The sequence below is a fragment of the Papio anubis genome, chromosome 4 (assembly GCF_008728515.1).
Source record: "Papio anubis isolate 15944 chromosome 4, Panubis1.0, whole genome shotgun sequence".
NCBI lineage: Eukaryota > Metazoa > Chordata > Mammalia > Primates > Cercopithecidae > Papio > Papio anubis.
Window position 1 is genome coordinate 103,857,561 of NC_044979.1, and position 10,482 is coordinate 103,868,042.

At 48.7% G+C, this 10,482-nt stretch overlaps 1 protein-coding gene across 1 annotated transcript; it reads left to right on the plus strand.

Annotated features, from left to right (window-relative positions):
* The first annotated feature begins 477 nt into the window (after positions 1 to 477).
* LOC103882910 lies at positions 478 to 6,731 on the plus strand. Its single transcript, XM_017956786.3, is given in 2 exon segments — positions 478 to 1,973; positions 1,975 to 6,731. Coding segments are annotated over 2 exon segments (636 nt in total). The 5' UTR covers positions 478 to 1,682; the 3' UTR covers positions 2,320 to 6,731.
* Positions 6,732 to 10,482: the final 3,751 nt, after the last annotated feature.

Genomic DNA, 10,482 nt, shown 5'->3' on the forward strand with positions numbered 1-10,482 from the left:
CCTATTAGCAATCATTTCCAGTCAGTGAAACCGGCAGAATCAGAAGAGGTTCCACAACCAGAAAATCTTGGCTGGAGTTTCACCATTAGGAATAAAACAGAAAAACTAAAGAGTGCCCCAGATAGCCTTTCTTAAGGTGCTGTGTCAGATAGATGCTTTTGAATATTTAAAACAAAGGATGGCTGAGAGTTCTGCAGTCATTTACCAGTTAAATATCAGATGGCATAAAATATTTTTATAGAAAGTACAGGCCAGGTGCAATGGTTCACGCCTGTAATCCCCACACTTTGGGAGACCGAGGTGGGCAGATCACTTGAGGCCAGGTGTTCAAGACCAGTCTGACCAACATGGTGAAACCCTGTCTCTACCGAAAATACAAAAATTAGCCGGGTGTGGTGATGCGCGCCCAGAATCCCAGCTAGGTCAGGAGGCTGAGGCATGAGAATTGCTTGAACCTGGGAGGCGGAGGTTGCAGTGAGACCAGATGGCACCACTGCACCTCCAGCCTGGGTGACACAGTGACACCCTATCTCAAAAAGAAAAAGAATACATAATCCACTTTTCGTTAGCTGGTATTTGGCCTCACCAAGGTGAAGCAGGAAAAGGAAATTCTATCTGTATCAGCCAGATTCTCTCAGACTCAGGTATTCACTGCACTGCACGAGGGACCCTGGTGTCCAGACTGTTGAGCATACCAGACTAGTGAATGCCCTTCCGAAAGGGACACCATGCAGCAGGGCTTCCCATCGGAGAGCTGTGGTCCCAGCCAAGGCAGCTCTCAGGGCTTGCTCCACCACTCTAGGGAGGCGGCCCAGATCTGTCTCTCCCAAACAATGCCTGGGTTTGACACTTCCTGAGAAAGCAGAGATTGTTCTCTTTGTATGCCACGGCTCTGGAATGCAGCTCTTCCTGTAAGGAAGACAATGGTCTTTATGGGAAGGCTAGGACTTGCAGGAGGTAAGATTTGAACAGCAGAGCTGGGAGCTAGCTTTGCTGCTGAGGGAAATGGTGGGCACAGAACCCCCATGGTGGGCGAGTTGGGGTGTGGGTGTGCCTGTGGGCTGGCAGGTGACTCTGCCTGGAGCATTGCAGGGGTGAGGAGGAGATCAAGGAGTTAGGAAAGGTAGTCTAGCGGGAGAGGCCCAGAGTTTTCAACACCAGCCTTAGGAATCTGGGACATATGTACTATCCTTTGCCATTCAAAATGTGTCCTGGGACCAACGGCATCCTTGGACTTGAAAGCTTGTTAGACACATAGAAGCCGGGGCTCACCCCAGGCCTGCTGAATCACAACCTGCATTTTAACAGGACCCCCAGGAAATTCTATCCTCCTTCAAGCACGGCTCTAGGCTAAGAGAAAGCGCGAACAATTTTTAGAGCTGGGGGTAAAGTGATGGGAGGAGTGTTTGGGAATGAGGCCACTGGGGTGGTTAGAGAACACTCACTTGAGAGTTCCGCAACAATGCAGGCAGGAGCAGCCAGAGTGAAGGCCGAGGGCGGGGGCGGGGGCAAGGGAGACAGGTCTTTCCCCACAAGCCACAAGGCCGGAGGCACGCCTCCCACCCTGCCTCCACCTCAGGTGGCAGGAATCTTGTTGGTGATCCGTCCAGACATTGTGTGTTCTGGAAGTGGACATCGCGGCATCTGTGTTTTTGAAGTCAGATTTCATTGCCGTGGTTTCTATGCCTGACCCCCTGAAGTTTTCGCTCCCGTTGCCACAGGGAGCCGGGAGAGCACAGAGCGCTGCTGCCGGTGCCCTGCAGCCACACAAACATGCTCCTGCTCCTGGCGGAGCCAGAGCTGCTGGGAAAGACATTTCGGAAGTTTCCTGTGGTTGCAACAAATTGTTCAAATCTGCACCGGAGCACCGCTGTGACCTGTCTTTCTCCATCTTAGGGCAACCAGCTCCTGAAACTGGAAACTCCCTAGCACCTCCTCACCCTACCCTGCAGCCTCTCCTTGTGGAAGGAGGTGGAGGGGGTGTTGTCCGGAATGCCTGGCCTCTCTGTCCAAGCATGGCAGCCTTGCCCCATGGGTGGCGCAGACTCAGTTTCCTATGCATCTTGCCCCAGGGAGGAGGTGCGGGTTCCTTCCATAGAGATGGTGAAGAATAAGGGAGGTAGTGATCGTCTCTGGGATCCAGTTAAATCTGCATCTGCAGGCAGAAAGAGGCTGGGGGACATGGAGAGAGTGATCAACTGGAAGATTCTAGGGTCCTCAATTTTGAAAGGTGACATGATACCCTGGAACGGGCATGAACTTAGTTGTCAGTCCGTCCCTGCCTTTTCCAATCAAAGCTGAGTGGCCATGGCAAATTAATGATCATCTCTGAGTTTCAGTCTCCTGTCTAAAATGAGGTGATAATAGCTTCTCGAAGGTTATGAGGCCCTGAACATGCTGCCTGGCACATAGATGGCTAATCAATATTTTCCTAACCTTCCCTTCTCTGAAGTTGCTACCTCTCTCCTCCTGGGGTCTTGCAAAGAAACTTCTGAATTAAATAGTTCCTGCCTGGTAGTTTGTATCAACTGAAGGAAGACAAGTCTGGACTATGACATTTTGAAATTGAAGGCTACATTTAAAAATAAATGTAACCATTGGCTTTCTGGAAGGACGAAATGAAACCAGACCGCTTTCTGGAAGGGAGTCTTTTGGGGCTTCGTTCAGTGAACAGACGGGAGTGTAATTAGTTATTTGATAGCGAATGGGTTCTCTCAAGACATAAATACAATTTAAAGCAGTTTGTTCTAGGGTCTACAGTTTTAACATGGCCCACTGCATTCATGTTTCTACCCTTAACTTGCCAAGTAAACCCATAGTTTGTTAGTTCAAACACTAATCTCTGATCAGTCTCATTTATTCTAAATTTGTTTTCACACAGTGGCTTCCACAACTCAAGGTATTTTCTATTCTTTGCTCTCTGGAGACTGAGAGGTTATCAGGTGTGGAAAGGCTTCCACGAGTTTTCCTCTAATACAGTCCTGGGGAATACAGAAGCCTCCCCGAATGAATGGTCGGACTCACCTTTTCCCAGGACCATAAAAGTATATATTTTTGTTTCCTATCCTAAACACAGTGTAACTCACTCCTCGTTTTTCCTGGGAGATTGTGGTAATACGGAGAGGCCTGGGGGGTCTCTGGGATAAAGCAACTTGTAAAACGACTACGAGGGGGTTCCAGATCTGACTTAATCAACATTTCTCAAGATCCGTAGACCAATAAAACTGTTTGCTTTCTTACCACAGTTCCACCGGCTGATTTATTTCTCTTACTTGGCTGAAGCTGTCGCTGCTCAAAGCAGTTCATTTGTCAGGTTGAGAGAATTACAATGCACAGGACCTCTTGCTAGTGCTATCTCAGTTTATAAATTTCACGAATCACAATTTATTGCGGTGCACCCCACAGAGTCTCCTATTAATAAATTGTGGCTCATCAGCAAAAGCACGTGTCTATGGCTCCCTTGGACATAGGCTTAGGGTCCTGGAGCGGCCGCACAGGCTGCATGTGGCCAACACACAAACGTAGCCGGGCCGGCTCCCGCAGCCTCTATCTGAGTCTCCCTTTACTTGCAATGACTCTCTGCATGGCCTGGTTTCTTGTTTTCACCTCTGCAGGGATGCCATGTAAAGGAGGCCAGACACTACCTGTGTATGTTTGTGTTGTGGTGGGGAGGGCCGGGCCATAGGAAGAACTTAATTCCTTCCAAAATCTACAGGTTTCTCCCTAATTGATTTCATCCACCTGTGGGTACAGAGTTTCATTAATAATGCAAACCTTTTGTTCACTGACTCTTTTCCATCCCAGCCACCAGCACCACCTGGGCGTCCTTGGGGTTTTTCACATGCTCTCAGAAGCGAGTCCAGTAGTGACTTGCCCAAGTAGTCAGGTCGGCTCCTCCAAGGCACCTTCCATTTCCTTCCTTCCACCTGCGCTGGCCTCTTCTGCTGGGTGTGCGCAGTTCCCACGGGACATTCTATATCTTCCACTCTCTCTGTCTGCTACTGACACCTAGGTCCCGACTAGGGGCTGCATTTTGCTCCCCCAAATCCATATGTGAAATCCTAGCCCTCAGTACTTCAGAGTGTGACTGTATTTGCAGAGAGGGCCTTTAACATGTAATTATGGTAAAAGGAGTTTGTTAGGCTGGTCCTTAATCCCATGTAACTGATGTTCTTATAAGGAGAAGAAATGTGGGCACACACACAAAGGGAAAGACCTTATGAAGACACAGGGAGAAGACACTCACCTGCTACCCAGGGACGGAGTCCTCAGAAGGAACCAGCCCTACCTTGGAAGAAGTAGACATGCTGATCTCAGACTTCCAGCCTTCAGAATGGTGAGAAAATATATTTCTGTTGTTGAAGTCACACAGTCTGATACTTTGTCATGGTCATCCCAGGAAACGAATACAATCTGCTACCAAGAAATGTCTGGCACCTTCATGACGACCAGCTGGGTACCAGTGGATGTCAAGTCAGGGATGACAGCTTGCAGCTTCTGCTGATGCTTGCCCTCGGAGAGGAGCCCCCAGACCCTGCTGTTTCTGCCAATGTCATTTCAGTGTTTGTGGAGTAGCCCAGGGGTCCCCAACCCCCAGGCCATGTATCGGTACCAGTCTATGGTCTGTGGCCTGTTAGGAGCAGCAGGAAGTGAGTGGCAGGTGAGCGAACCTTACTGCCTGAGCTCCGTCTCCTCCAGATCAGCTCACCCACCGCATTAGATTCTCATAGGAGTGTGAATCCTTTTGTGAACTGCGCATGCGAGGGATCTAGGGTGCATGCTCCTTATGAGAGTATAATGTCTGATGATCTGAGGTGGAACAGTTTCATCCAGAAACCATTGCCCCCTGCGCCCCTAGTCTGGAAAAATTGTTGCTTTCCCTCCCTGCATCCGCTCTGTGCTCTAGTCACTCTGGAGTCATTATCCCAGAAGCGATCATGACTTTCAGCTCAAGCGAGAGGCTGGGGTCGTTCAGGGGACCCCGGAATCACAGTGATCCTATGTGGTGGGAACTGGAGCTGTGGAGGAGATGGACACTGACTGGAGATGCCACTCAAGGCTGAGAGAGGAGGGAGGAAGGTCCCTGGCTGCTCTCTTCCTCCCACCCTCAGGCTCTTGTCAGTGTCTCCTTGGCTGAGCCCCCTGGGATCTGGGGCAGCTGGGGAAACACAGCCTGCAGGGGTCAGCTCCTGCCATAGACAGTAGAGCAGGAAATGGATGAGGAGTGGCTCTCGGGGCAAACAGGCCCAGGACTAGGGTTCCTTTCATAGCTGTCTATTAGTTTCTTGTGACTGCTGCAGCAAATGACTAGACACTTGGATGGCTGAAACAGCAGACATTTATTCCTACAGTTCTGGAGGCCAGACATTCAAAATCAAGGCATTGGCAGGACCATGCTTCCTTTAGAGGCTCCAGGGGAGGTCCTTCTATGCCTCCTTCAGGCTCTGCTGACTCCAGGTGCACCTTGGCTAGGGCTGCATCACTCCAATCCCTGCCGCCTCCTGCACGTGGCCTTCTCCTTTCCTCTGTATGTCTCTCCTCTGTGTGGCATCTTTCTCTATGTGTCATTGGACTTAGGGCCCACCCAGATTGCAAAGATCCCTTATCCAGACAAGGCCACATTCACAGCTTTTAGGGCTTAGGATGTGGGCATATCTTTTGGGGACCACCATTTCACCCACTGCAACCTCCTTAATTTTGCTCAAGCTGTTCCTTCAACCTAGTGGCCCCTACCCTCCTCCTTCTAGAAAAATCCTTCAAGTCTCCTCTCAAGTGTCACCTTCAGCATGAAACCTTGCCTGAACTACATGATCAGACCCACTTACCATCTCTCCTGGGCCCCCATAGTTCCTTGTTCTTGTGCATGGCACTTATCGCCTTGATAGTCCACTGGCAGCTCCTCAAGGGCAGAGCAGGGCCTGTGGCCTCTGCTCCAAGGTCCAATGTCACATCTCAGTTCCTTTCTTCCATGAGGACCAAGACCCTGTTGTCTGGGCTCCAGTCTTCTCTTCTTGTTTTGGGTCAAAACAGCTTCCTTACACCCTCCTGAGCCTCACATGGCTCTGCCCTGCATCTGCTAGACACTCGCTAGGCACCTCATAAGTCTGGGATTTGTCTCCAGTTTGCCTGAATCCCCCTCCTTCCCGGACCTACATCACACATGGCTGCCCAGAGCAGTCCTCCTTAAGAAGTACAGCTGTTGACGAAGTCTTGTCAGAAACAAGCATGATCAGGACCAGAAGTGGTGAAAGAAACATTCAATTTCAATTGTCACAGTACTTCTGGTAGAGGAATTTGATCTGGAATCGGGATAAAGAATGGGGCTATACCCTAAAAATTCATTTAAAGCTGGTAGGTGCTTTCCTTTAACAAGCAATTATTGTATTTTGTTCTACTAAGTATTTTACAAGCCTCCTAAAGTCCTGTAGAGATAAGCTTTGGTTACCTGGAACACTTGGGAAATGGGGAGCACTATTCTTTTAATTTTATGGTAACCAAAACCCCCTTTTGGGTTTTAATTCTTGATGCAGTTTTGCCTTAACTGCATATATCTTTTCTGTCTTAGGAAGCAGAGCAAATGGGATGCACGCTTTTTGCTCAAGCAGTAGAGGACTAGGGCTGTAGCTTTGGAACTTGAGCTGAGCAATCTTGGGTCATAACCTTAATAAAATATTAACCAGGTGCAGTGGCTCTTGCCTGTAATCCCAGCTCTTTGGGAGGCTGAGGCAGGATGATTGCTTGAGTCCAGGAGTTCAAGACCAGCCTGGGCAACATATATACATATACATCATATACATATACATATACAAAACTTAGCAAGGCATGGTGGCTGCAGTCCCAGCTACTTGGGAAGTTGAAGCAGGAGGATTGCTTCAGCCTGGGAGGTTGAGAATGCAGTGAGCCATAATCATGTCACCACATTTCAGCATGGGCAGCAGAGAGAGACACTGTCAAAAACAAAATCCTTTTTTTTTTCTGTTTTTTTGAGGCGGAGTCTCATTCTTGTTGCCCAGACTGGAGTGCAATGGCACGATCTCGGCTCACTGCAACCTCTGCCTCCTGGGTTCAAGCAATTCTCCTGCCTCAGCCTCCCGAGTAGCTGGGACTATAGGCATGCACCACCTTGCCTGGCTAACTTCGCATTTTTAGTAGAGATGGGGTTTCTCCATGTTGGTCAGGCTGATCTTGAACTCCCAACCTCAGGTGATCTGCCCACCTCCGCCTCTCAGAGTGCTGGGATTACAGGCGTGAGCCACCACACCCGGCCAAAAAAATCTTTTTTATCAACTTGTTTTTTGGGGCATTTTTTTGTCTCCAAAAGTGGAGGACAGAAAACAGCCAATTAAACGAAGGTTTCTTTTGCTGATGTCTAATTAATTTTGGCTTTTTTTATGAAGTGCTAAGAATAATTTCTGAGCAGTAATCAATTACATCTCTATAGAGGACAGAGAGTATTATAAATATCGCCATAAGAAAAAAGTTTTGGCCACTTCTCTATGTTTCCTTCTATTTGGCTGCTGGTAGTGTTAGGGGTGTGTGTGTGTGTGTGTGTGTGTGTGTGTGTGTGTGTGAGACTATGTGCAGGTGCAACTGAGTTAACCTAAGGTGAATAAACCCTACAATGGAGTGAATGGGAAAAGCAGTGGATTAAATGTCAGAAAGCCAGGACTTTTTATCCTTCTCTTTATTACTTACCAGTGCTGTGACCTTTGGCAAGCACATTTAGCATGTCTATTTTCTCATCTAAAAATGGGAGTAGTTCTTATCTCAACCTGCCTTATGGGATTACCATGGGAATGCAATCATACAGTGTGAAAATGCTTCATAAAGAAAGCACTGTACAGACTTCCTATGGCATTACTATGACACCGAGTTCTGGGAAGAAAAGTGGAGGGTTTTCTAGAGGACCACTCTTGGTCATTTGTCTTATTGCCATTTTCCTTCTCAACACCAATCCTGCCTTTGTCTCACCTGGTTTGTGCGTTGGGCTAATCACCTGCAGGCTGCTGCGTCATGGCCTCATCTCCAGCTTTGCTCCTCCCCCTCCCTTGCCTCTTCTTTCTACAGCCAGCCCTGCGCTGCCAGCCGGCTCCACCCTGGTACACAGCCATTTGTTATGTTCCAGGAAGAAGCTAAACTCTGCTCCCTTTCACCCAACATAAAACCTTGATGTCTCCCTTCTGTCGAAAAAAACAGAGGATTAGACGCCAGAGAGACACTATATATAGTTTTTCTTTGACTGCTGGAAAAGATAAGCGTCTGACAAGAGACAGGAATTGTTTGCCTATAAATTGAGTGCCAGCAGGTTTATCGCTGACCGCTGTAGATTATGTTGAGCGGAGTAATCAGAAGGAAGAATGGGAGGCTACAATAACACTGCGATAGCAGCGATTTGGACTCCACAATCAAACCCTCCTTGACTTATGCACCCTGGGTGGAAAGTACTTATGTTACAAAACAACAGGAGGTCCTGGCCCCAAGTTACTTATGTGTCTCACGGGCAGTGAGGCGGTCCCTCGCCAGTTAGATTGGTAAGCTCCTTGGCTGGGTCTGATGTCACCTGAGAAGGCTGGATGGGATGGTGGGGATGGAAAGGGCTTCCTCCCACAGGGCATGGCACTGGCCCAGGGCCGGAATCCAGAGGGCTGCTGAGAAGGGCAGTAAATGCCTGGTGCAGAATAATATTTGGGCAGGGTGTTTCTTGAACCATGGGTGGCCGGTTGTTGTCTATGCTTCCCTCCTCCTGCAATCCTGGATGCTGCAGGTGATAAATAACTTCTTCAGTCCTAGTGGCGCCCAGTGTCTTCTTGAAAGACCTGGATTGGCCCCCAGATGTGGTCACCATGAGGGCTACAAATCACATTAGTGGAGCCCGAAGGGCTCATGACAACTTCCGTGGACCCTAAGGCCTTTCTGCTTGGTTGGTGCCGCTAGTATGGTGCCGTGGCCTAGGAGGTCCCCTCCCAAACAGTCCTGTGGATGGCGGGGAGGCACTGGCATGGCCAGGGAGCTGCGATGGCCCTCTGAGTGTGGAGCTCAGTGACGTTAATGCTCTGCCAGCAAGCGTGCATCAGCTCCAGGAGACTCCTGCTCCCCCAGCTTGGCAGTGGGTTTGCTTTCTTGATAAATCACCCTCATGAACAAATGGATTGGCTAGATAAGTGTCTCTTGATCATGTATGTTACTCCCATTATGCCTCATTTGTCACTCCAGTGGGCTCACAAAAGGGACAGACTCAGTCCCTAGTAAAATGGATGGTCTGTGTTCGCTGTGAGATTCTGCGGGGTGAACAGCCTTGGTACTGTAAGACAAGACATGGTGTCAGAAGGAGGAGCCCATGATAGATGCCTCGTCCAAAAGCCTAAGAGTTGAATTCAGTGCTCACAAACCTCCCAGGTACTCCTCACTATCTTTGAAATGAAGCCTCACCTCCCTCTCTGAAGAGGCATCAAGGCCTCAGCCTGTCTTTCCAGCCTCATCTCTTGCCACTCCCTGCCTAGGCATGCACTCCTCCAGCACTGCCCACATTCTTTCAATTCCTCAACAGTTCAGTGTCTGTGCTCCTGGACATCACTCTTGCTACTCTCGTTTGGCTCAAACATTTTTCTTTCTGGTGAGCTTCTACTCATCCTTCAAAGCCTAACTCAAGAGCACCCTTATTCTAACTTCGGGGTTCATCCATCTTCCTCACTGACACTCAGAACTACAGTGAAATATTTCCTTGTCTGTGCTCTTCAGGGCAGGTTGTTTATCTCTCTAGGGTAGGGTTTATCATCTGGCATACTAGGCGTTCATTCGAGGCCTGTTTCCCCCACTGAATACTGGACTCCTCCGGGGCTGAGATCTTGCTTGTTTAACTTTACATACTCAAAAACCAGCCATACTAGAACCTCAATTTCTTCTGAACTAAAGTAATGCATCTGTAACAAATGTGACAAAGCCAAGTGGCAATTGCCGCTTACTCACTGAACACCTGTGAGGGTAAAGTGAGATGATTCACAGAAAAGCATGATCCTCTTCCGCAGCACCTTGTGGTACATTATGAATAAGAGTCAGATGGAGCGGCAGTAAGATGGGTGGAGATATGGTTTGGCTGTGTCCCCACCAAAATCTCATCTTGAATTGTTCCCATAAGCCCCACATGTTGTGGGAGAGACCAGTGGGAGGTAATTGAATCATGGGGTCAGTCCCCCTCATGCGGTTTTTGTGATAGTGAGTGAGTTCTCAAGAGATCCAATGGTTTTATAAGGGGCTTTTTCCTCTTTTGCTCGGCACTTCTGTCTTGCCTGATGCCACGTAAAACATGCCTTTCGCCTTCTGCTGTGAATATGAGGCCTCCCCAGCCAGGTGGAACTGTGAGTCCATTAAACCTCTTTTTCTTTGGAAATTACCCACTCTTGGGTATGTCTTTATCAGCAGCGTGAAAACGGACTAATATAGGTGGAGACGTGGATTGAGAGCAAGGGAGAGAAGGCTGAAGAT